Source organism: Dicentrarchus labrax, unplaced genomic scaffold, assembly GCF_905237075.1.
Source record: "Dicentrarchus labrax unplaced genomic scaffold, dlabrax2021, whole genome shotgun sequence".
Lineage (NCBI taxonomy): Eukaryota > Metazoa > Chordata > Actinopteri > Moronidae > Dicentrarchus > Dicentrarchus labrax.
This window is the reverse complement of record NW_026136722.1, coordinates 21,563,393-21,591,087: the sequence shown is the minus strand read 5'-3', so window position 1 is coordinate 21,591,087 and position 27,695 is coordinate 21,563,393. Positions and strand designations below refer to the sequence as shown.

At 40.2% G+C, this 27,695-nt stretch overlaps 1 protein-coding gene across 4 annotated transcripts in view; it reads left to right on the top strand.

Moving 5' to 3' along the window:
- LOC127355735 (neuronal-specific septin-3) overlaps positions 1-27,695 on the top strand; it is a 104,447-nt gene that overhangs the window by 21,870 nt on the left and 54,882 nt on the right. The window contains exon 1 of one of the 4 annotated variants that reach the window (XM_051386843.1): positions 24,565-24,673. The exons of the other annotated variants lie outside the window; for them this stretch is intronic. Coding sequence (XP_051242803.1) covers positions 24,637-24,673 — 37 coding nt within the window. The 5' untranslated portion in view covers positions 24,565-24,636. Of the gene's footprint in view, positions 1-24,564; positions 24,674-27,695 lie in introns of those variants that run through there. 4 annotated transcript variants of the gene reach the window in all.

The window sequence follows — 27,695 nt, the reverse complement described above, 5'->3', positions numbered from 1 at the left end:
GCATGTTGATGTAAATGTCTGATGGAGGAGGGGAATTTGTGCAGCTGTGGTTGGCAAGATAAGTTTGGGAACTGCTTTTGAATGAATGGAGCACTCAGTCCCACAAGTGACACATTTGTTGGACAGTTTCCTCACTGATAGGACAATCCTCTCGGTTGCAAACCCATGTTGTGACTTTAACGTAAACTTCTTTCAGAGTGCAGCTTCAGTTAACAGTTCTGTTAGGGTGTGAACATTGCTGCTGTCATCCGCGCTGTAAATAACAGGCTAATGTGCAATAATTGGCATTCACAGTGAAATTATTGTATTGCTCTATCAAGCGATTTTCTTAGATCGTTTTTTCCTATATAATGTATGAAAACAAAAAAGTGTCCCCTTCGTCTGCTTTTAGTGAAAGATACAGAGGCGAAGACGGCAAAAAAAGCATTGCAAGAAAAGAATGAAACAAAAAAAACATGAGGTCGTAAAGTAGAAATTAATAGTTAAGTTTTATCCTATCAGTCAGTAAATATTGTATATTATCATGTACTGAGTAAAGAGCACTATTCCCTCTCTGTTGACCACAACCCATACGTTATTCCCTGTTCATATCTCTCTCCACATCTCCTCCAGTTTAAGAAAGAATTCTATTTCTCTTTCTATTTTCCACACCTCTTTGCTCCATCAGTTCTTTTTCCCTCATTATTTCTGCTGCATCCCTTGTCAGCTGGAAAGTGATTTTATAGGCATGGCTCTCCAACAGCCAACAGTGATAAATATTCAGTGTCCAAACAGCACCATTATTATCTGAAAGAACTTTATTCACTCTTTCCTCTCTGCTCTTTTAATAATTTCTTTTTTCCTGACCTCCTCTCTTCCTCCCTCTCTTTACCTATCATGCCCAGGCTTGTTGGGACTCCTCCTCCTAACCCCTCTCTCTCTTTCTGATTCAGGCTTTAATGACAGTGATTTAGGGAATAAATTCCTCCTCTGCAGATGTCAGTTATCGTCCCGTTTTACTCTCCTCACTTTGTATGCTCTCTGTCACAAAAATAGTTTTTTGGATGGAGGACAGGCATTAGAGTAAGACAGAGAGACTCATAAGCCCCGTTTCCACCAAGCAGTTTGGTTCAGTTCATTACACATTTTTCGCGTTTCCATTGTCAAAAGTTGTGGATGGTACCAACACAACGACTCTATTTTTTTGTTACCCTTCTGTTGAGGTCAGTGTCTGAATTGGAGCAAAAAAGGTGCCAGTACAACCCTAACCCTAAACACAACGAAACCCTAATGCTTTTGCCATTTTTAATCCAGGGCTGCTTTCTTAGCATTAAGGTAGCTTTGTGTCTACACAGAGATACAGTTACAGAAGTGTTTAGGAGTACCTGACCAGGATTGCTGTAAATAGGGTTTTAGAAATACTGAGGTCCCAAAAACTGACCTTGTTAGGGGCGTTTGGGGTCTTGCATCAAATCATCAAATTAAAGTTAATTTTAGGCAATTTTTTAACAACTTTTTTGAGATTAGATTAGATTCAACTATATTGTCATTGCACAAGAACAGGTACTTGGCAACGAAATGCAGTTAAGCATCTAACCAGAAGTGCAAAGCTGTAAAGTGCAGTAATCTGCATATGTACAAAAATATGTAAAAAAAAAAAAGATATGAATATACTAGCAGGATATTTAGTACTTAACGGTATTAACAGAATGAGCGGAGTGAGGTGAATACACTAAGATATATACAGCTATTAAGTTGAGTTATTTACAGTGTGAACAGACTAATAGTAAATTATATAGTGCGGCTGTAAGTACAAGTAATTAAATTTGTTGACATTATATACAGACAGCTAGATATGATTACACTATAGGGAGATATGCATAACACAGAAAGAAAGACAGTTCAGTGGGAGTTCAGGGGGAAGGGGAGACCCCTCCTCCTCGATACAGAGTTTAGCAGGCTGACAGCTGATGGGAAAAAGCTGTTCCTGAGTTGCTAGTTTGGGAATAGAGAGACCTGTTGCGCTTCCCAGAGAGGAGGAGTTCTGTGTTCTGGGTGGGATGTGTCCCTAGCAATGCTGCGCGCCTTCCGCAGACATAGCTTGCTCTGGACACCCCCAATGCTGGGGAGAGGTTAACCGGTGATTTGCTGGGCAGTTTTCCCCACCCTCTGCAGAAAATGCTCTCGATGGTGCAGCGGTAGTTCACCGGAATCTGAGGAGACAGATGGGCCTTCTTGAGTCTCCTCAAGAAGAAGAGACGCTGGTGAGCCTTCTTGATCAGGGTTGAGGTGTTCAGGGTCCAAGAGAGGTCCTCGGAGATAATGACACGCAGAAACTTGAAGTTGGAGACACGATCAACCTTGTTTCTGTTGATATGGATAGGGGTGTGTGTACGGCCATTGGTTGTCCACAATAATCTCTTTGGTCTTCTTGGTGTTGATGGCCAGGTTGTTGTTGGCGCACCAGGTCGCCAGGTGCTGGACCTCCTCCCTGTAATCTGACTTATCGTTATCACTGATGAGGCCAATCACCGTTTGTGTCATCCACAAACTTGATGATGGTGTTGGAACCATGTGCAGGTGTGCAGTCGTGGGTGAAGAAGGAATAGAGGAGGGAGCTCAGCAAACAGCCCTGTGGGACGCCGGTATTCAGGGTTAGGGTTGAGGAGGTGTGGTTGTCCAACCGAAAAGATTGGGGTCTGTTGGTTAGAAAGTCCAGTATCCAGTTGCAGATGGAGTTGTTGATGCCAAGGTTGCTGAGTTTGGTGATCAGACCAGAGGAGATGATGGTGTTGAATGCTGAACTGAATTCAATGAACTGCATTCGCACATTTAATTCAATTCAATTCAATTGTATTTGTGTAGCGGCAATTCATAACAGAAGTTATCTCAGGACACTTTTCAAATAGAGCAGGTCTAGACCGAACTCCTTATAACATTTACAGAGACCCAACAGTACCACCATGAGCAAGCACTTGGCGATGGGGGCAAGGAAAAACTGCCTTTTAAGAGGCAGAAACCTCGGACAGACCCTTCGGCTCTGGTTGGATGGTCGTCTGCCTCGATCAGTAGCAACAACTACACTAATAGTAAAGACTGATGATGATGAACATGAAGAAGATGATGACGACGACAACAGCAACGATGGGGGACTATGTGCAGACCATGGCAGGAGGCTCCACCAGGATCCATGAGAACCTGCGAGACGAGAAAGCACAAGAACTCCGGGGAAGAAGTGAAGTTAGTAACATGCATTAATGGGACATGAATGAGTGCAGAAAGCGAGAGAGAGGAAGGGAGGAGCCCAGTGCATCATGGGAAATCCCCCGATAGTCTAGGCCTATAGCAACATAACTATTCGGGACTCACCTGAGCCAGCCCTAACTATAAGCTTTATCAAAGAGGAACGTCTTAAGCCTACTCTTAAATGTGGAGAGGGTGTCTGCCTCCCGAACCACAACTGGAAGCTGGTTCCACAGGAGAGGAGCTTGGTAATTGAAGGTTCTGGCTCCTGTTCTACTTTTTGAGACTATAGGAACCACAGGTAGCCCTGCATTCAGAGAACGCAGTGTTCTAGAGGGGTAATAGGGTACTATGAGCTCTTTAAGATATGAAGGGGCCTGACCATGAAGAGCTTTGTAGGTGAGGAGGAGGATTTTAAATTCTATTCTAAATTTTACAGGGAGTCAGTGCAGAGAAGGAGAGATGTGATCTCTTTTCCTAGTTCCTGTCAGTACTCGTGCTGCAGCGTTCTGGATTAATCGGTCTTAATGAACTTATTGGGGCAGCCTGATAATCAGGGGTTGCAGTAATCCGGCCTAGAAGTAACAAATGCATGGATTAGTTTTTCTGCATCCGTCTGTGACATGATGTGTCTAATTTTTGTAATATTACGTAAATGAAAGAAGGCAGTACTAGAGGTTTGCTTTATATGGGAATTAAATGACAAATCCTGATCAAAGATAACTCCAAGATTCCTGACAGTGGCGCTAGAGGCCAAGGTAATGCCATCTAGAGTAACTATATCTTTAGACAGTGAGTCTCTAAGGTTTTTGGGGCCAAGTAAAAGAATTTTGTCTTTTTCTGAGTTTAACATCAGAAAATTGCAGCTCATCCAGGATTTTATGTCCTTAAGACATGTTTGTAATTTAGATAATTGATTAATTTCATCGGGCTTGATCAATAGATATAACTGCGTATCATCTGCATAGCAATGAAAGTTAATGTAGTGATTCCTAATAATGTTGCCTAAAGGGAGCATATATAAAGTAAATAGTATTGGTCCAAGTACAGAACAATGGTGGTCAATGGTCAGTGGTGTCAAATGCAGCACTAAGATCTAATTATACAAGTACAGAGACGTGCTGTGATGAACTCTAAATCCTGACTGAAAATCCTCAAATAAGCTATTGTTACGTAGAAAGTCACACAACTGTTTGGTGACTACTTTCTCCAGAATCTTAGAGAGAAAGGGGAGGATAGAAATCGGTCTATAGTTGGCTAAAACCCCTGGTCTTTTTAAGAAGGGGTTTAATTACAGCTACTTTAAAGGACTGTGGTACATATCCTTATTAATAAAGAAAGATTAATCATATCATATCAAAATTATTAAAACATAGGAGACTAGCACCTTGGTACAACCACCAAACCCGCCAGTTAAAACAAATAGCTAGGAAATCTGAAAGGAAATGGCGCTCTTCCAAATTATCAGAATATCGCTCAATTTGGCAAGATAATCTTAAAACCTAAGGAAAGGCCCTCCGTAATGCCAGAGGAGCCTATTATTCAGCACTAATAGAAGAAAATAAGAATAACCCTAGGTTCCTCTTCAGCACTGTAGCCAGGCTGACAGAGAGTCACAACTCCATTGAGCCACATATACCCATAAACTTAAGTAGCAATGACTTCATGAGCTTCTTCTATAATAAAATTATTACTATTGGAGAGAAAATTAATCACCAACTGCCATCAACAGTTATCAGTGGCTCTCCAAGTTCAGGGACTTCTGCTAATGTAAACTTAGATATATATTTAGACTGTTTTTCTGCTATCGATCTTCATCAGTTAACTTCAATCATTTCTTCATCAAAGCCATCAACCTGTCTATTAGACCCGATCCCAACTAGGCTGCTTAAAGAAGTTGTTCCCTTAATTGGCACTTCTTTACTGGATATGATTAATCTTTCTTTATTATCAGGATATGTACCACAGTCCTTTAAAGTAGCTGTAATTAAACCCCTTCTTAAAAAGCCCACTCTTGACCCAGGGGTTTTAGCCAACTATAGACCGATTTCTAACTTCCCCTTCCTCTCTAAGATTTGAAGTTAATAATGACCCTCTGATTGCTTCTGACAATGGACTTGTCTTTGTACTTGTATTATTAGATCTTAGTGCTGCATTTGACACCATTGACCATGATATTCTTTTACAGAGACTTGAGCATCAAATTGGCATTAAAGGAACCGCACTAAGCTGGTTTAAGTCATATTTATCAGATCGCTCGCAGTTTGTACATGTTAACGATGAATCTTCAATAAATACTACAGTTAGTCATGGAGTTCCACAAGGTTCTGTACTTGGACCAATACTGTTTACTTTATATATGCTCCCTTTAGGCAACATTATTAGGAATCACTCCATTAACTTTCACTGTTATGCAGATGATACGCAGTTATATCTATCAATGAAGCCCAATGAAATTAATCAATTATCTAAATTACAAACATGTCTTAAGGACATAAAATCCTGGATGACCTGCAATTTTCTGATGTTACGTAATATTAAAAAAATTAGACACATACTATCACAGACAGATGCAGAAAAACTAATCCATGCATTTGTTACTTCAAGGCTGGATTACTGCAACTCTTTATTATCAGGTTGCCCCAATAAGTCCATTAAAACGCTCCAATTAATTCAGAACGCTGCAGCACTAGTACTGACAGGAACTAGAAAAAGAGATCACATCTCTCCTGTACTAGCTTCTCTGCATTGGCTCCCTGTAAAATGTAGAATAGAATTTAAAATCCTCCTCCTCACCTATAAAGCTCTTCATGGTCAGGCCCCTTCATATCTTAAAGAGCTCATAGTACCCTATTACCCCACTAGAACACTACGTTCTCTGAATGCTGGGCTACTTGTGGTTCCTATAGTCTCTAAAAGTAGAACAGGAGCCAGAGCCTTCAGCTACCAAGCTCCTCTCCTGTGGAATCAGCTTCCAGTTGTGGTTCGGGAGGCAGACACCCTCACCACATTCAAGAGTAGGCTTAAGACATTCCTCTTTGATAAAGCTTATAGTTAGGGCTGGATCAGGTGAGTCCTGAACCATCCCTTAGTTATGCTGCTATAGGCCTGGACTATCGGGGGATTTCCCACGGTGCACTGAGCTCCTCTCTTCCTCTCTCTTTCTGCACTCATTCCTGTCCCATTAATGCATGTTACTAACTTCACTTCTTCCCCGGAGTTCTTGTGCTTTCTCGTCTCGCAGGTTCTTATCGATCCTGGTGGAGCCTCCTGCCATGGTCCTGCTAGATTGCCATTGCCAATACTGTTGTTGCTGTGCACCTGTCTGTCTGTCTGTCTGTCTGTCTGTCTGTCTGTCTGTCTGTCTGTCTCTCTCTCTCTCTCTCTCTCTCTCTCTGTGTGTGTCTCTCTCTCTCTCTCTCTCTCTTATCTGTTATATAACGCCACAAAACAAGAGTTTGCTATAACTTGAGTCTACATTGTCCACTGGGCTCCAAACTTCACTTGTGTGATAAGAGTCCCGCCCTGAACACGTCTACATGACAATATTCAGATATAGTGATAGTGATACCTACTGGCAACAGGAAGTAAGTGCTGCGTGGCGATTTTGACCTGATTTATGTGAAATTTTCATGTTGGGGTCCGTATGTGTTACGCCGACACATGACGTGGCCGCAGCACACCCCGAGTGTGGAGTGCGAGGGCCCGTTCAACGCTGCTTGCAGCTTTAATTTAGTTTTGGTTTAGGGTCAATTAAAACGCTCGAATCATATATGGCTGCTACTCCACCTCCTCGGCCGGTGCCTCTGGGAATGTGAGTATTAATATGACCTGGGGGGGTGGATTCATTAAGGCTAACATACTGCTCGTGGGACAACCAGGTCTCAGTAAGACAAAGTAAATCAGTATTATAATCTGATATTTATTCATTCACTAGAACTGCTTTAGAGGACAGAGACCTGCTATTTAACAGTCCACATTTCATTCTTTTATTTTGTGCTACTGAGGAGTTAGTTTTAATTTTTATTAGTTTTTTATGTTTAATTCCTCTTGTTTTTATTTCTTTAAATGATTTAGGTGGTCGGGGGACAGACACAGTCTCTATGGGGTTTTGGGTGGGTGACTGTTCTGATGGAAGCGCAGAGAAGTGTGTAAGACAGCAGCTCTGCTTCCTGGTCCCAACTCTGGATTGTCAGGTTTTAGAAATAAACTTAGTCATATTTCTAGATAAGAGAGCCGCTCCATCCAAAGTGGAATGGATGCCGTCTCTCCTAATCAGACCAGGTTTTCTCCAAAAGGCCTGCCAGTTATCTGTGAAGCCCACATCGTTTTCTGAACACCACCTCAACAGCCAGCGGTGGAATGACGACATGCGGCTATACATGTTGTATACATGTAATGTTTTAAAGAGTTCGGTCTAGACCTGCTCTATTTGAAAAGTGTCCTGAGATAACTTCTGTTATGAATTGGTGCTATACAAATAAAATTGAATTGAATTGAATTGAATGTCATCACTGGAGAAAACTACGGAGTCCGACATTGTTTGTGAATATGTACACACCGACTCCAAATTAATTTTAGTGACCTCCGATTGGCGTAATCGTCACCACCGACATGAATAACTATCTTACTATATTTACGCTTATCTTTAGCCAGCAGTTTTAAATACGATTCAATGTCGCCCGCTCTGGCGAGGTCTGGTGACCGCAGTGGTGGGTACAGCCATGCTCACCAGAGGTGGCAGTACTCAAAAAGAAGTATCGTACTCCTGTGGACGCAATGAGAACTGGTGAATCCCGGCCTGTTTTAGACACTGGTGAGGTGAAGCAGGAAACACTGACGACCTCTGATTGGTAAGAGAGAATCAGAGCAAGCAGAGTCTATGCTGTAAAATTTCCCACACTTGTCTTTCTTTTTTTTCAGCATTCTTTTGTCTTTCTGCCTGCAGCCTTTTCTCAAATTAAGCTTGTGTCCTTGTTGTAGTAAACAACCACATATCGAACAGTGATGGTGTGTACTTTATACTATGACAGTTTTCCTAAAATTGGATTTAGCTTTATATCATCTTGCTTACAGTATCAATATATTAGAATATACTTAATCGTAAACCCTGTATCGTATAGAATCACCAGGTTCTTGCCAATACACAGCCCTACTGGACAAGAGACTGAATGAACACCAGAAACAGACATAGGGTTCCCACTCTTAAAGTTTCCTTGACAATACAGAAAAACACTTGCTCTGTAGGCCTAGTATTGACACATTTAACTCCAGTTTTATTCCTCCTTTTTGATGATGCAGCCACCATAAGTCAGTGGATGGCAAGAGAAAGATCAAGCATTCACATCAAACTGTGTTAACTTTCTGTGCTCATTCAATAGGCTGCCTGAGTTCTAGCTAAACTGATTACAAGTATGTGAGTTTTTGTGATCTACACTTTTGTTTGGTCGTCTCAAAGGTCTGGAGAGATTGGTGATCCGGCACATACAAGTAGATGAAAGAAACAACCAATCAGGTCTTTTCATAAGGGAACCTCCTCTCCGTTGCTGCTGTTTGTTGCTGTTTCAGCCTGCTTTAGGTTGTCCTTCCCATCAGCTCAGATTAGAACCCCATTTCCTGTCCAGTTGTTTGGGTCAAGTTCCTGAAATGTGTTTCCTGCGCCAGATAAGATTAGGTCACCCGGGCTGTTTAGGTTTGTTATACGAACATGCTCACACACCAGGATAGACAGTGATGTAGACAATGACAAAGGTGAAATGGGCAGGCTGACAGGCACACATCAAAAGACTTCAGATGATGAACTCTAACCCGAAACATGCCCCTTATAGAAGTGAGAGTCAGTCAAAATGACCTTTGTAAAAATTGTCCTCAAAAGAACTCACACACATTAAACAACTTAATTGTAACTTCCATTTTAAATACAGGGAGAAACAGAAAGAAAAAGGGCAAAAAAGTCTGGAGGGGATGACTGAGTGAGGCTTGAAAGATATGAGACACAGTGTGAGGTAAAGGTAAGACTCAAGACAGGATGAGTGCACAGTAAATCAAAGCACCGTAAATCAACAGATGTTGGATTAGAAGATTTTAGAGGGTAGAACCTCTTTAAATCCCAGCTGTGGTGACAAGTCACACAGGTCAGTGTTTTCTGTATGTGTGTGCACATGTCACAATAGAGAAAAAAATTAAAAAAATTATTGGCTAGTTGAATAACCCAGTTAGCTGTCACGTTCACTCTTCTCCATGTTTGTTTGTGTTGCCTTCATGCAGTGTTGTTTCATTCAAAGTGTCATCCAAATGATTAAACATATTGCTGCAAAGACTGTGAAACAATAGAGCATAAATATCAAACCACTGACTCTCGTATATCATTGTATCACACAGACCTAGTCACAAAAACACTCAATGTCCGACCTGTCATCTTTTGCATTGTTCATGTTCCATGACAAAGTGACACAATGTGTAAATAGATAATAAAAAAAGTAAGCACCTCACTGGCAACTTAATATGAAAAGTTTAATAGGAGGTTTAGCATGGTGCCCCAAGATTTTCCCATTTACAACAGCTATATGCACTGTTTTCAAGCCATTTCAGGCAATAGAAGAAGAATTGGCTAAATTATGTACTTAATGTGGGAAAAACATATAAATAAACATCAATATGCAAACCATGTTGATTAGCGTCTCCATTATAGGTTTAAACTCAGCTCATATCTGTACAGGAGACCAGAGAGACAGATGCTTCTAAAAGTCTCTGAGTGTCCAGCCCTCAGTATACTTTGATAAATGTGTCATACTGCTGTGTTGTGCTTTTCTTTTATCAAAAGTAGTGACAGTGTGTACAAGCAGTATTCAAATGGAGAGACAGCAGAGTGCTGTTCAGGAGGGGAAGTAAGAGACTGACACAGAGTTGGGGAGGACAGTCAGCAGCGAGTCCAGAGGAAATCCTTCTCCCTCATCCGCCTTCCTTTCTTGTTTTATGAGTGCTGTTTGGCAAAAACTGTTGAGGGATATCTTGTTACACATATATTTGCTGTGTTAGTGTTTGCCTAGTTAGAGGCTGGTTACCACATGTCTCTATGGTAGTTCAGCCTTTTGTAGTGATTGTTTTACACTAAAAGGTCAGAAAAACACCAGCCTCGTTAGGGGCTCACTCACTGCAGCCATGTGTGAAGGAAAAGGGAATTTTTGTTCTGAGACACGTACAGACTGGTCACTTTTGTGTGTGTGTGTGTGTGTGTGTGTGTGTGTGTGTGTGTGTGTGTGTGTGTGTGTGTGTGTGTGTGGTAAAGAAGTGCCTGCAGCTGGGCATGGCTCAGATTTGTTTCTAATCTGTTTAGTTGTCCTAACATGGCTACCCTTTGGCTTTTCCAATTAAAAGCAGGACCTGTGAGCTCCTCACACCTACTAAGTACTTAGAATGTGATGAGGCTGGATCAGGGTGATCAGGACTGACTGAATCAGGGTTTTATAAAATATCCTTTTAAAACATAATGCTTATTGCAGCTTGAACATAGCACATTTACCACAGAAGCTCCTAAAGATCAGGGTCGATGTTTATTCAACAGCTAAAGGTGGACTTTTGGACTAAAGTGAAAGATAAAAGTAATAGTTCTGCACTTTAAGACCCGCTCACAAACTGTAATAGAGCTATAGAACTCTTTCAGAGTTAACTTTCAGACTTTCAGAATAGGCCAATTTCTCTTCAAAGCACTTTTAATGGGATGCTTTTTGCATTTCTCAGGGATATTATTTTGTATGCAGTCTCTCCCATGAATAATCTCTGCTTGTCATTGTGGTGCTACGTTGACCTTAACATGTTTCCTCTGATGTACTTCCTCTAGCAACAGCAAAGTTTTCTCCCTGCACAAGTTTGGCTTATTTTGTTTCCAGTTTGGCAAGTTTCCGCTTATTGGTATAAAGTGTTTATTATTAGATAAATACATAAATACAACATTATGAACTAAATAATCATATTAATAGATACAATTTTTTTTAACATAACCATGAAATTGTTTGAAGGTTATATATATGAGAATTAAAACCAGAACTCCTAGTGGACATACTTTGACAAGCACATTTGTCTCCAAGGTGTAATGTTGTGGCCATTTGAAGCCTTTTCCACAAATACTTTTTTCATCTAACTCAGTGACTTAAGGGCTTATTTTGACCAAACCAGTGTTGGTGATTGTTGGAAAGACTAATTAAGTCAGTTTTGGTGAGTTTTATTTTGAGTCTGTCTCATTGTTTCGATGCTGGTGCTCAAGTGCGACATCCAGTGGCAAGAGGATTTTGTATAACCTTTCATAATATGATGCACTCAGCTGTCACTAAACATTTGAGAGCTGCTCTTAAAGATGATTCCTACTCTTTACGTAGGAGTGAGTTGTTTAATAAATTAACCTTTTTGCAAGTATTCTTGAGTCTAATTCTAAATACTCTTAATATTCTAAATACAGGTCCAGACCAAATTCACTGTGGAAAATCCGGAGCATCAAATCAACCGGTGTACTCCTCACACCCTGTTTGACCTTTTTCATGCCCACCCCACCCTAACCTACATAGCTCCCATTATCCCTAACGATTATCTCTTCTCCAGTGAGATTCACTCGAGGGCATTCCCATGATGTGTGTTGGCAGGTCCTTGTAATGCGGTCCTTGGCCTTAGGGGGCCAGCAGCTTTCACTTCTAATCCCGCTAATGTGAGACAGACAGAGAGATAATGAGGAAGGTAGAAGAAAAAGCAGGAGAAGAGTTTGTGAAAGGATGAAAGAAATTGTGAGAAAGAGAGTTATTACATTCCTCCCTCTTGTGCCACGAGAGGAGTAATGTTCTGTCAGGAGTTAGCAAGTATACTTGGCTCTATCGTCTTCACCTCTTCATAGCTACAGTGTGTGTGATTTAGTACGGAGTGGAAAACCTGATGATTTACAGTCTTATCCAGCATAATTCTATCAGTGACATCCAACTAATGGGCTGCAGGGAACAACAACAACCTGTCCAGCCCTGACTAATTGCTTTTACAACATCATAAATGGTAGCTTAAATCCATTTCACCCTTCATTGCGGGCAGTTCATGTACAGAGCAGTCGTACAGGTTGGCCGCTGACTGGAAGTGGAAATTCAACAGAACAAGTTTACCTGTTACAGCTGTACTTGAGTTGTGTACTTGCATTATCCCAAATGTTTACAACAATGTTCAAACCCAGAGAAATCTGTCATTTTATTTGGTGTGTTTCACCGGTCGCCCGTCAATGGCGTCATATCCCCTTTGTGCATGCAACAGAGTTGTGGTTGTCTGCCAGAAGCTGTCATTTTGAGTGAGGAGTGTGTGCTGTACAAACTTTTTGACTAGTTTGAGGCTACATTTTTACCATCCACTGTTCAGACATTTGTGCTTTTTAACTCTTATTTGAACTGGATGAAGGATTTTAGTTATCAGATGTCTGGATCTTAAGTTATCAGAGGAACAAGCTGAGCTACTGATGGCAGCAGCTCGGCTCGCAGCCCCTCTGGGACGTCCTTTGTCAGCCCAACAGCGTGGGAGGAACTGTGATTTTTAAGGTGAAACTGCTTTATTCTGTGTTTTTAGCAGTATTAATCAGGGTCTGATTATTTTGGATAGGACGAGACCTCTGTGTATAACTGGGCTCCCAGTAGAAACCCACTGAACGATGAAACCTGAAGAAATGTTAACCAGGAGAAGCTGACTCCATTATCATCCGCTTATCGGGGGTCAGGTTGTAGTGGCAGCAGGTAAAGTAGGGCACCTCAGGTGTCCCCAGCAATGCCTTCCTTCCTCTGGGGGATCTTGAGACATTCCCAGGTCAGATGAAATATACAACCCCTATAGCGAATTCTGGGTCTACCCCAGGGTCTCCTCCCAGACATGCCTGAAAACCCTCCAAAGGACGAATTCCCGAATTGTCTAAGGTTTAACCCAGCAACCCTATGGAGGAAATTTATTTTGACCTCTTGTATCCTCATTCTTTTAGTCTCTAAAGGTTTGTGGTTCCATGGCCAGCACCACTTTTTGATGATAGATGACACAGACACAATCCAAACAGTCCTGCAAGATTGATGGTATTTTGCCCATAGATGACGCTATAGCAACTTACAATTAAAAGGCCATAACTCAGTTGTCATGGGCCTGACTCACTTTACATTTTGCACAATGCATTCACTATACATTCTCTGGCTTTCTATCAATGTGTGTTAACATTCAGGTGCAGATTCTAAACATTTTCAGTTTTTGAAATAACAAATTTAAGCGATTTTGCAACCTTGGCCAAGCTCCTGAGTGCGTTCTGTGATCCTAATTGTTAAACATTTGGAGGTTATGCAGCTGCTTAGCTGTGTGTGAGTGTGTGTGTGTTTGATGTTAGTTTTTGTTGTGGGCCACACAGTACTTTACCTAACTTCACATCAACAGGAAACTGTAAAGCTTCAAGTACCACTCTGAGCACAGCTTTAGAGACTGACTCATCTTTAATAGACCCCTCTGTGTCTGTGGAGGTGAGTGTGTGATTCTTTTTAATGTGTGTGTGTGTGTGTGTGTGTGTGTGTGTGTGTGTGTGTGTGTGTGTGTGTGTGTGTGTGTGTGTGTGGCTGTCTAATGGGGGTTGGGGCACAGACACTTGTTTGTGAGACAACCTCTTTGGTATAATAATGGCTGCTTCTGGGTTCAGACTGTACAGAGGCAGTGTCTCCGCTCTGACATCCACAGCAGAGTTAACTTCAGCCAGGAAACATGGACTGTCATGAAAACAGTTGTATAATGTCTTCTGTGGTTCTTATGGATCAAGTAAAATAACATTGATGAGTCATAGTGATGTCATCAAGGCTATCTCAGTCTGGGCTTAGAGACTGCAGATTTATAACAGAAAGAGGAGGTGTGAATTTGTCATGGCTTGTCTGCACAGTAGGTGTTTTTCAGCAGTGTTTTTCCGTAGTCCATCGTACGTGTGTCAGACAGAACAGGTGTACTTCTATATTGATTAATACAGCTGTCTGCACAGACCCAGTGATTGTATATTTTCTTCTGTTTGATGTGTGTCTATGTGAATCTACAAAGATTGTGTATCGGGTAAGATATGGGACAATATAAACATTTCATGTCACGATTATCCTGTGTGTGTGTGTGTGTACACTGAAACGCCACATCTGTTTGTCAGTCTTTAGTTTAAAATCCGTCTTATTTTCACATATCTGGTTTCCATTGAGCTCATTGAGTAAACAGAAAAGTATGGTAAATTAAGAGCTGTGACAGTTTCATTCAACAAACTCAGTTATACGGGGATGTACATGCACACATACACAGCCCCAGTTTGTTTTTATGTTTTTGCTTCAGCTGGATGAAGATGTGGAAAGAGAGAAACAGAAAATAAAAAGATGGATGAAGAAGCAGTTACCTGTGTTCCTCCCAGCCTATCAACACGGTCGTAAACCTCCTCTTGACTATGAGGAAATACCCAAGATAAAATGCATTTTGGTGTGTATGTGTATGTGCTTGTGGGTCAGCAGTGAGGTGCAGCTGCATATGTACATAATCCTCTGTATCAGCAGAGTCCTGGGTGTGTCTGTTTGTTTGCAGTATGTGTGCTTTCCTCTACAGCCACATCAACTCCCTGACCCTCACAACCCTGCTGTTCATGCTTCGGCACTTCTTCACACCGTTGTTCTTACGCACTAAATAAGCACTTAGGGCCGATTCAGACCAAATCAGGCGCTGCGGCACAAACACTGTCGGGGTAGTTGGTTTAGTTCACCGTGGTGGGGGCCGCAGGGAATGCTAAAAAAAATGCAGCAACCAGCAGACTCTGCAAGCAGGGCTTTGAGTGGTATTACAGCCAAAACAAAATTTTTGAGAGATATGTGTTATTCAAATTGTATCAGATGTGTGACTTTCCTGTTTTAGAGAGGTAGCGATAGACCGATTCATCGGTCAGCTGATATCTGTGCTTACAAGGCTGATAAATAAAAACTGTCTTCAGACACATCTGCAGGTAGCGTGCCAGTCAGTGTGGCTGCTGCGGAACCATGTTTACACTTCCCTTTGTAAGTTATGGAAAGGTCGTGAAAAAGTTGGTTTTGAACCCTGTACTATAACTTTCATATATCCTGCTGTAAACATATGCCGGAATTTCCAATACAATAGAAGATGATTATACATGACTTTTATCGACATTATACTGTATATTGGCCATCTGCAGCCCTGCTCTCTAAATATCGGCCATTGAAAAACCCATATTGGTCGACCACTAATCGGAGGAATTTAGTATTGGTATCAAAACAACTCTATTAAAATCTGTCCATAATTACATTTGCAGCTGATATCTGTGATCCCTAAAAAACAAATCATAATATTTTCGGTGAACCACTGACCTTTTCTGTAGCACCATCATTAGGCCACCGAGCCTGTGTCTTGATGTCTATGTAGAATCACCAGAATTAAGCTAACAGATAATTTTATACTACAGTTCAGAGGATAATTGTTTACATGTGATTCAGTGCTTTCCCTGGGTACTGTGTATACCACCATGAATAAAGGAGGCTGATCAGTTAGTTTGTCTAACTCTGTCCCTCTTTGGCCCCTATGCTGTAGTTGTGTAAAATGATGATGAACTTTAACTCATCATACAAATATGCACACATCGTACCACTGACATGCTTTGTGCTTGTGAAAGAGAGAGGGGTTGGGGGGGGTCACCTGTCCTCAGGCTTCAGTTAGTGTCGCACAACAGTAGTGTCCTCATGTCCTCCTTCATGACACATAAGAAAAAAACCCTCACAAAGTACACATTGAGCACATGGAAACACTATCAAACACACAATGGAAACAAAGTGTTGAATGACGTGTTGAAAGCCAAGGAAACACTGGGTCATTCACCATGTGTTTCCTGAATCTAACCACCATCATACATATCTTGTTTTTCTCTCAGGGTCCAATCAGATTCCACTTTTTTTCTGACTCCCGCACCTACCACAGTCTGGTGGTGAAGCCAAAGGAATACTCCCCTGAAAATCTGTCTTTTGACTATTAAAGGAGAGTGGATCCAATCAGTCTTGTTCCTATAGCTGGAAGTACAGAATGTATGTGCAGAGTTTGACACTAGAAGGAAATCTTGAAAATCTGATTTTAAGCGTCAGGACTTACAAGCATGATCACAAAAAGTTTGGAAGTCTTCCCTGGTCCAGTATGCAACTTCTACAAATGGAATGTGAAGTGCTGTTTTGTGCAATAGATATGTATGGTAAAGGTGTCACATGACAGGTTTTACCATAGCCACTAACATTTCCACATAGTGTACTTTCTGGGTGCTTGGTTTATCCCTGCAGTGATGAGTGTTTTCCTTCAGTTTACCCAGAGCATGCTAGGATACGCTTCAGTCTGCTTCTGACAGTGAGCTCAGTATAATAGAATACCACACCTGTCTCCAGTCTTGACATAATGTGAATGTGGTTGCAAAACTATGCCTATAATTAGTTGATGTGTCGGCTGTGCTTGCAAATGCACACCTATACTGCAATGAACACCTCAGACACTCCGGCTTACGAATATTTTTTGTTGATACTTGTATAGACGAGTGTAATAGTATACGTTTGAATGCCAGGAAAATCATTTGTCTGTCTTAGAGCAAGGCAGAGAGGGATGTTGACAACTTTTTGCAGTTACAAAGTAGTCCATTAAGAGAAACATGATGTCTGCATTAGTCATCCCATCAGCCTAAACATGTTACTATAACAGTAGAAAATATCACAGGTAATAATACAAGTAAATCTATGAAGGGGCACACTGAGTTATGTCGTGTTCTGGTTAATGCTCCATTGACCAAAAGGACAAAAATTATGTTTGATGGTTGGCTGAGAATTGAAAAGAGGACCTGTAATGCACACATCAGCCTGGTGTGGTAAACAGACTGTACTTTCTTCTTCCGATCACTCAAAGCGCTTTTTACAGTACATGTTACATTTAGACACATTCACAGCAGTCCATCACACGGAAGATAACTCTTTCATTCACATTCACACACCGATGCACAGTATCAGGGTTCAGTGTCTTGCTCAAGAATACTTCACCATGCAGTGGGAGGAGCCAGGGATTGAACCAACAACCTTCCGATCAGTGGATGATCTACTTCGGCTCTGAGCCACAGATGCCCCTGGAATCATGCCAAAGCGTGTGTGTGTACACATGCTGGTGCATTGTGCCAGTGTCCCATTAAAATACTTGGAAACTCAAAAACACACCTCAAATTATATGCACCACATAATAAATACTTGATAAAAAATAAATAAAATGAAATCTCCTCATTCAAGAATATAATAGTGCATGGACAGATTTGTTTGCTTTTGCATGGTCAAACACTTCTTGATTAAAGAAAAGCAAGATTTAAAGTTTGTGTGACGTGAACAGCATGCTGGTGCTTTACTGGGCAATCATTAGGCAGAAGAAAAAACTGAATTTATCAAAACAAAAAAGTTTATTAAATATGTATTATTGTTGAGAATTGTAAACAAAGTTCATAAAAATATCAAGAAAACTAATCTCTGATCAATATTCACAGGAAATAATCTGCTCAAAAATCATCATCATCCATCCATATCCAGCAATTGCATTACATATTGCAAACATATTATGCATTTTCAACAAAATAATTACGACTAACAGTTTATATATGTCCCCACACACGTGTCGTCATAGATAGTCTGTGCTGCTCCGAAGAAGACAAACACATCTTGGAGTAAAACACAGCGGGGACATTTTGAGTGAGGAGTGTGTGCTGTACATTCCTGTAGGAGAAGATCCCTTTCTGCTGAAAGAGTGAGATAGTTTAGTCTTGCTTCACAGAGAGTTTACAGAAAGTTTAGATAAATGCCACACACTCTTCACCTCTCATTCACCACAGTGTATCTCAGCTACGATCTTTGATGTTTATCTCTTTGTGTGTGTGTGTGTGTGTGTGTGTGTGTGTGTGTGTGTGTGTGTGTGTGTGTGTGTGTGTGTGTGCGTGCGTGCGTGCGTGCGTGCGTGCGTGCTTGCGTGCGTGCTGGACAGAGATGGATTGTGCAGGTGTACTTTTTCACCACTTGGGGGAAGCACTGAAACCTTCTATATCTCTTACAGCTGGGTGCCTTCATCATGGAAGACTATTCAAGGATGACTGCTGTAATCCATGTACTCTCATAACTTCAGGCATCAACCTCTTTCATTAATGGCATGAACTGCACACACATACTGGCATTGCAGAGTCCAGCTGGTTAAAATCTGACTTTAACTTCCACTCCATGCAAACTTTATTGGGTAAAATGTGGCCAGATGGTTACTATCAGAGTAACTTCAGCCTACAGACAGTTTAAGCTGTTTCTTCTCACGTAGCACTATGCTGCTCTGATAAAAACTTTAGAAATGAACACCACTCGCATATTCAGGGAATTCTGGAATTTCTAATGTGGTAGAAAGGATAGATGACTTTTGAAAGGTTTTTAATGTAGAAATGATAGTACTATTTTGTACTATTTGTATATTTCAGTCAGACAACTCAGGTTGGAAAATGTTTATTACAGCAGTAAAGTATATTTAGATTTTGGCGTCTAGGCTCCGACCTCATCGTTCCCCACAGATATGTTTACATAGAGATACTGGGGAGTGAGGAGCAAATACCTTAACCCCCTAGCCGCAACCTACAGGTGGATGCTGGGGTGGTGGTGGGGCTTACAGCGCAGCAGGCAGCAATAGCTAACAGAGCAGCAGGCAGCAATACGGATGCAGGGCAACAGCGGCATTGACAGAGCAGAGGGAGAGCTGGGAAATTGTGCAGTTTAAATAGACCGCCAGATTGGAAGGGTGTGCTTGGTTCGTGATTATGGAGTGAGGCATGTCATGTGTGTATAGCAGCGCAGCTCGAGTTGACTGCCTGAACTAGCTTGCAGGCTTCGCTCCATATGTCTTAATACATGTCTGGAGGGGATCTTTCATATTTAACTATTTGGCCTTTTTCCAGAAACATATTACATTTCATAGCAGTATTTTTTCTGACATTAGCAGAGGCAGAACATTATAATACACTGCAGGAAAACCTTTTTTTTAATGCAATGGTTGGCAAATTTGACCCTAATAACGTGCAACACGTACAATAATTAATAATAATTTAAGCAAACTTTATTACTGCCGTAGATGTCGATATTAGTGTTATATGTCTATATATCTTTATTATATTAATGATAACCACTACTCTCACATTAGACTGCAAACTAGAAAGCACTCAGAGAGCCACCTCTAGTTCAATTCAATTCAATTCAATTTTATTTGTATAGCGCCAATTCATAACAGAAGTTATCTCAGGACACAGTTCACATAGATTTGTTTAAAAGGAAGGATTTGGATGTTGATAAGACACATATGCTGTTATCAGACACAGCCTAAAGCCTATCAATGTATGTAGGGAATTTAGGGCTTCATCCAGGAAGCTTTTTAGCGTAGGGGACCAAGTAGAGGTCTGCAACAGGGACCCAACACAAATCTCACAGGTGTGGCCAGTCTTTAGACTGTCTTAAAATAACGTCTGGTTTATTGACCAGCACATAAACAGATTGGTCCTCTTACCTGACTGTGAACTAGACTAAACCCGAGCATGTGCATTATGGGGCAGCTGTGGCTCCGAGGTAGAGCAGGTCATCCACTAATTGGAATGTTGGAGGTTTGATCCCCGGCTCTTCTCACTGCATTGTCTTTGAGCAAGACACCAAATTGTATGTGTATGTGAATGATTAGTTTCTGTTCTGGTGAGCAGTTGGCACCTTGCATGGCAGCCACTGCCATCAGTGTGTGAATGTGTGTGAATGGGGTGAGTGTGGCATGAAGTGTACAGCGCACTATATGCATGGTCGAAAGACTAGAAAGGCACTATATAAGTACAGTCCATTTATCATTTACCATTGCTGTTGCCATGGATACACATACACGGTGGCTCATATTGACTAAACAGGATGACAATTTAGCCAAATGATCTACAATCAGTCCATTATCAAAAATTATGTTATATTATGTTTCAGTGCAGAGAAAGAGAGGCCGAGGCTTTATAGAGGAATAAACTAAATTCCAAATTTCAGGTGAATCAGTCTGGTGACCACTGAGCTTAATACATCATGTTGTAGTGGCTCCAACTATAGGCAATATGGATCAAACTTTGCAGGATACCTTGGTGATACGTACATGTGATGTCTAAAATTTGCTTGCAAACAGGCCACGACAACAGATACAGTCTGAACCATCCAATAAATCACTGTTTGGGGGGATCATCCTAATAACTCTAATCTGCATTGTAGATAAGCATTGAATTGAATTTGTCTTATAACTGGCAAGTAAAGAGGACTGATTTATAAGCAAAATGGTCGTATGTTTTTACTTACAAACATTAGTTTTGATTGAAGTTGAAGAAATATGTTCTCTCATATTTTTTTTTCAATTGCAACCTGTTCTGTTTCGATCTCAAAAAAAATTTTTTTGATTGCCACTTACTCTTTTTTGCTCTCAAATCTCTTTTTTGGTTTCAAATCTATTCTATTTGATTGAATAATAAAGGAACACAATTCTCTCCATATACTTCTTATCACCAAATTAAATTTAAATTAAATTACATTTTATTTTATTTTATTTTTCTTATTTTACACAGCAGACATGTGGATGGATAGATGAAGAGAATAAAGAAGGGGAGGGAGAACCAGTGGGATCTTCTGGCTGCAGCGTGTTCTTTTGTGTTTACACGTTGATACTTGCTAGGAGGCACACACTCCACATTCCTCTACTAACCTCTTTTAGAGTGTGTGTGTCTAATTTAAAGCGGTGCGAGAGCTTAAATATGATATTGTCATTTATCAAGTTACAGTAGAATTGAATTGCAATGTACATTCAAAATTCTGTTCTGAACACCACCCACCAGTACACCATCCTCTTGGCCCCTTAAATATGCATACTGTACTACTGTATTCCTCCAATCCACTACAAAGGCTATGGCTCAGGAGGTGGAGCAGGCCGTCCACTAAAAGGTTGGCAGTTCAAACCCCAGCTCCTCCTGCTGCATGTTGAAGTGTTCTTGAGCAAGATACTGAAACCCAAATTGCTCCTGATGGTGTGCATCTGTGTATCAATTAATTATTTCTCTTTGTGATGGCCTTTGCCATCACTGTATGAATGGGTGAATGTGGCATGTAGTGTAAATGCGCTTTGAGCGGTTGGAAGACATATAAAGGTGCTATACAAGTACAGACCATTTACCATTTACCATAGCTGAGAAGTAAATGCCGTGGACAAACGTACCTGTGAACTCATTTGCTCTTGACTGACTCTCAGGCTTCTTGTCCCTCCTTGTCTCTCTCCTTTGCTCTACCTCAACAACCTGGCTGACTAGACAATAATATAAGAAGAGAGGGATGCTGCAATTCCCTTTTTAAAGATGTGAAAAAAGCTGTACTGGTAATAACCAAATAGTAATTTATTCAATTAATGTTCCATCTTATTTCACTTATTTTCAGATACTAACTATTCAGTTCATACAGACTTCAGGAATCCAAATACTGATGGTGACTATTGCACAAGGTGTTTACACAGTGACCTTTGTGTTCCACATTAATGATCAGAGAATAGTAATAGACCTGTGTATTTCACAGGGTAATTAAATGAAGGGTGTGCTTATTTGTTAGGGGAGTTTGAACTACAGTTGAACCGTTGCTCACTCCCCTACCACGTGAACGTGCAGACATACTGGAGAGCAGTCGACAAATAGTCTGAACATACTGTAAGTGGAGAAAGTTCTTGCGGAGGCTACATGTAGGCCTATGTTATCTCCCAAATTAGTAATAACAGTAATCCAGACCAGATTTACAATTACAATTTTGAGTTACTTGATTTATATTTTACCTTATACTTGGTAGTCTGACAGTTTATTTTGATTACTTTTCATACAAAACACATGATGAGATTCTAACATGATGCATTTTTCAGTGAAAATAAATCTTATATCAATATTTCAACCTGTTTTCAATGCAAATTAACTTCTTTTAATTGGTTTCTAAAATCAACTTTTTAATAATTATACTGCCACTACTGCTCCAATCTGCTTATTCTTTTATTGTTGTTTAATTTCTAGGACATTTTTAAACAAGTTGATTTTAAAAGTGAAGTGGAATTATTCTCACTGCACTGTTAACTTTCAGTTTGGAAATGTCTTTACACAATTGTGGGTTTTGCAGTTTAAACTAGTTAAATTTACCTGTGAGTCCTTCTGTGTGCAGTTGAGTAGAGCGACTGAATTTGCAATTTTCTCATCTGCGTCTGTGAATTAAGGATATATTTTTAACCACACCAGAGTTGGTTATGGTTGGGACAGTGGGAATTCTAATAACAAATTTTTTGGTGAGTTTTATTTAGTTTCTGTCCACTTTGAATGTAGTTATGATGTAACAAAGATATGCAAGGTAAAATTACTGTTTTTGTCTATGAAGTGGGGCTGGGTGATATATTCAGCTGGTTCTGGTTAAACAATTGATCTATCTAATAAGGGTTTATTTCAACCAAACCAGAGTTGCTGATTGTTAGAACAGTAAAAAAAAACTAACAAAGATGGTTTCGGTGTGTTTTATTTTTTTTTTTCATTCCAGTTTGAAGTGTGTTTTACAACTTTCTGCTAGGTAAAATTACTGGTTTTGTCAATGGAACCGTAGTGCCCATTGTTTTGGTCTAAGATGCTCGTACTCTAAGATTTAAGATTTAACTTTATTAATCCCCTATTAGAGAAATTCTTTTTTTCGCTATTTTTTATTTTGTACACACACACAGGCTGAAATGCAGAATCATGCATCAATCACATGCAGGGTTTGTGGACATGCAAACATGGAGAGAGATGGTGGAGTGATGGGCTGCCACATTAGCAGCGCCCCAGGAGCCGTTTTTGGGGTTAGGTGCCTTGCACAAGGGCACCTCGGCAGTGCACATGAGGTGAAACTGGCACCTCTCCAGCTACCAGTCCAAACTCCATACTATGGTCTGTGGGAATATATTCAATTCAATTTTATTTGTATAGCGCCAATTCGTAACAGAAGTTATCTCAGGACACTTTTCAAATAGAGCAGGTCTAGACCGAACTCTTTATAACATAATTTACAGAGACTCAACAGTACCACCATGAGCAAGCACTTGGCGACAAGGGCAAAGAAAAACTGCCTGTTAAAAGGCAGAAACCTAGGACAGATCCTCCGGCTCTAGGTGGGTGGTCGTCTGCCTCGACCAGTTGGGGTGAAAGAGAGAGAGCGAGAGAGAGAGAGAGACAGACAGACAGACAGACAGACAGACAGACAGACAGGTGCACAGCAACAACAGTATTGGCAATGGCAATCTAGCAGGACCATGGCAGGAGGCTCCACCAAGATCAATAAGAACCTGCGAGACGAGAAAGCACAAGAACTCCGGGGAAGAAGTGAAGTTAGTAACATGCATTAATGTTTCTAGTTGAGACGAATTCACATTGAATTATCACCAATTCTGCAGGTCCCCTGAAAGGCTGTGATAAACCCACAGAACACTAGCATTATTTGGTGAAAACTGAAAAACATTTACCTACTAAGGAGCCCAAGAGATGGTGGAAACATGGAACATGTTAGCAAATATTTGCCATTTTCTACAACCAGCAGACACAGGGCAACAACTTTATAAGCTGATTATGTGTCAGAAGTTGTATTTTCAGCTTGTTCTGCTGCCTCCACATGGACAAAATTAGTTAATGCAGCTTTAAAATGTGTATAATTTAGTTGTCATTTACAGCTTCTGCATGGAAACGGTGACACAAACTGCATAAAAACATATGGTAATTTACAGTATTGGATCAGATTATTTTGAAATTAAAAGAAATTACATGAGGAAGTGAGGAAAATGGAATAACATGAGACTGACCCCATCCCCCTGTAAAGATCTACAGAGCCCAGAGGGTTAATAGAGCATTGGTTAAAAAAGGTTTCATTTTTTATAATATATTTTAAAGATGTAATCAAAAATGTAATCAAGTAATCCTTGACAGTGTAACTATAATCTAATTACACATTTGAAATGTAATCTGAGCTGATTGTAGTTATTTTGTTATATATTTTTGTAATTCGATTATGTAATACTTACATGTAATCAATCAATACCCAACACTGGTAATATACATGTAACACAACTGTCATCTAACAGTATGTTGTTGTTGAGTTACAACACCAGCAGAAGATCTAACCAGGAAACAGTTACCCCACATGCCAGGAAATGCATCATCCTTTGACACACACACACACACACACACACACACACACGCACACACGCACACACACACAGGGCCACGCCCCTCGACACACGCAAGTGGTGATATGACATCCTGTTCAGTTGGGCATGTGTGTCACTGCTGACTGCTGTGTCTCCACACCAGGTAAAGAACAGCTCTCTCCTTCCTGTTTTCAGCCCCTTTAAACAGTTTTTAACTTGACCACAGTCCTCTGTATCCATGAGGCGAATTATTTTCCTTTACTCTGTTAGTGGGCCACTTGTTATTCAGTGGTGTAAGTGTTTCAGGGTTGGCACTTCAGATCCGAACATGTGAAAACTAGTTTGCATGCTTGTCAGTTGTGAGTGTGTTGGCATCTTACCACAGGGAACAGAGAGCGTATTGATAACATTTTAACTATAGTGCTAACAGAAATGAAATGCTTATTAGACATAAGGATTAACAATGTGTGATAGAACCATCTTTTTAATGTTGTTCATAATTAATATTAATATTATATATAACTCCAATATATTAACTGGAGTGCTGTGTTAATGACTGGACCATGGTACTTTTTAATGAACAGTTTATTAGCATTTTGGGGTTAGTTGGTACTTACTACCTCACACTAGGGCTGCAACTAATGATTATTTTCATCGTCGCTGAATCTGCGGATCATTTTTTCAATTAATTTGTTAGTTGTTTGGGTTAGTTGCTCCCAAAGTGACGTCCTAAAATGTCTCATTTTGTCCACAACTCAAAGATCTTCAGTTTACTGTCGTAGAGGACTGAAGAAAGCAGAACAAATTCACATTTGAGAAGCTGTAATAATTTTCCTTTTCTGAAAAATGGCTCAAAACTAAACCACACACTTTCCTGTGCTGTCCCATGGTTTCTACTGAAGGTGTAAAACTTGACAGTAAATGTTGCACTTGAATCTCAGACCAAAAACAATGGGCACTCCGGCAGACCAGACTGCATTGACAAATCATTACCTAGCACATAATTGTAAAACACACTTCAAACTGGACAGAAACAAAATAAAACTTACCAAAACCATCGTTGTTATTCTTTCCACTGTTCCAACAATAATATTTTTATTAATATTAATTCACAGAGTTGTATTTGAAAATATTCTGTCTCTACACAGCCATGAAATGACCTGCAACGACTGCAAGTAAATGCACCCGTCAAAGTACAGCCACTATACGTTGTTGTTTTTACTACTGACAGGCTCAGATTGTTATTCTCTGACAACATTATGGAAAGGATCCCTTCACAGATAGACCTTTTGTTAAATGGTCACATCCTTTTTGTCTTACCAAAAAAAGCTCTCACTCACCACCAGACTTCATTGTCAAAAACTATAATTTTACCTGGCAACTTTATTCATATAGCACCTTTCGTACAGGGTAGTGCAATTCAAAGTTGACATGTTGATAAAAAGACAGAACTAATGTAAAATAAATAAAATAGATCAAAATAACATTTGGTGCGCTGATGAATATCCGTGCACCAAAATACAACAAACTACAGTGTGTGTGTTCATGGTAATGAGAGAACATGTCAGTGTAACAGTGGGGCTCATTCATATGTTTTTAATAGTATTGGGACAAAAATGGAGCTCTATGGCACAGACGAAGAACATTTATCAGACTACTTGTTCAATGATCAGTTCATTGTTGGTTTGGGACTTTCTGACAATAATGTAATAAGGTAAAACATTGAATATTTCTAGACATGTCCTTTAAGTCTAGTCCAAGAGAAGCTTTGCCTTTTAAGAGTTTGTCAAGTAAAGCTGAGCTTCCTGTTAGTTTCATCGGCTCAGTTTGACTCCTAGGTTGCTTGCTAACACCAGCAGTCATGAAGGTAAAAGAAGAACAGAGCAAAAGCTGCTGAAATGTTACAGCTGAGGGTGTCTTGGTTAGTCTGCTCTTGTACCACAACCTGATATTATTATTGTTATTTAATGTTTATTTTTATGTACATACCATGGACCAATGCCTATATACATGTAAATTGTAAATGGACCTGTACTTGTATAGCGTCTTTCTATAGTCTTCCGACCACTCAAAGCACTTACACTTACATTACATGCCACATTCACCCATTCATACAGTGATGGCAAAGGCCATCACAAAGGGAAGCTAATTAATTGAAACACAGAGGCACAACACTTCAACATGCGTGGACAGCCTGCTGAGCCATAGCCACCTATGTACTTTGTAAATAGTTTAATTATGGTTAAATATTTTATGAATACAAATTTTCATGATGAATTTGAATGGTAATATTTTTTTTACATTGTATGTATATTATTGATAGTGATGTACCAACTCATCAAATACTGCAGCTTGGTCAGTGCCCCCCCCCCACTTCAAAATAGGACCCTGTTGGTACCCCTCTAGTGTCACTTCTGGATGCCCCCATCTGTGGCATAATCTTTTCTTTTAAACTTAATTACGTATGTAACTTAACTTTGTTAATAACTTTATCTTCTTATTTTAATCCAAACCATTATTTTTTGTGCCAAAACCTAATCAAACTGCCACCATTTAAACACATAACATGTTAAATGTGTCTCAGCAAGCTTCATTTTGAAAGTCTTACTTGCATGTGCAAAACTGGTGGCTATACAGGCTTCTGTGTTTGACGACTTGGGGAGAACATTTTGCATATGGTGGAATATGCCGGTCCACAGAACCAACCTCCTGTAGTTTACCAGTGACTTAAAGGAGCAGGGCAATCTTTTATTAACCATCTCTCCATGTAATATTAATCCGATTCAAATGGGCTTCAGATCAGTTTTTGAACTCTGTTGAGTCGTACCACAGAGTTCTTCTCTTTCAGTTGTGTTTATGTATATCTATGTTTCTAGTGCACTTACTGTCTGTCAGACAAATTCTGAACAGGACACCAGTAACAGCTAATGTTGACAATGGGTTGTAGAGAGTAACCCAAAGGTAAAGGATAATATGATGTAGTCTGTAGTCTCCCTTAAAACCTAGATCTGAGTAACCAGATGACATATGGCATATCAGTTTGTTGTAGGGGAGTAATGAAATTAGCTGGAAATGTGAATCAGTTAACTGTAAATGAAGGTGGTACAATGGCTCTTTTCTGCTACTGTTCATCAGTTATTCCGATGTGCTGACATTGTTTATTGTAGAATTGGTTTAGACTGTGG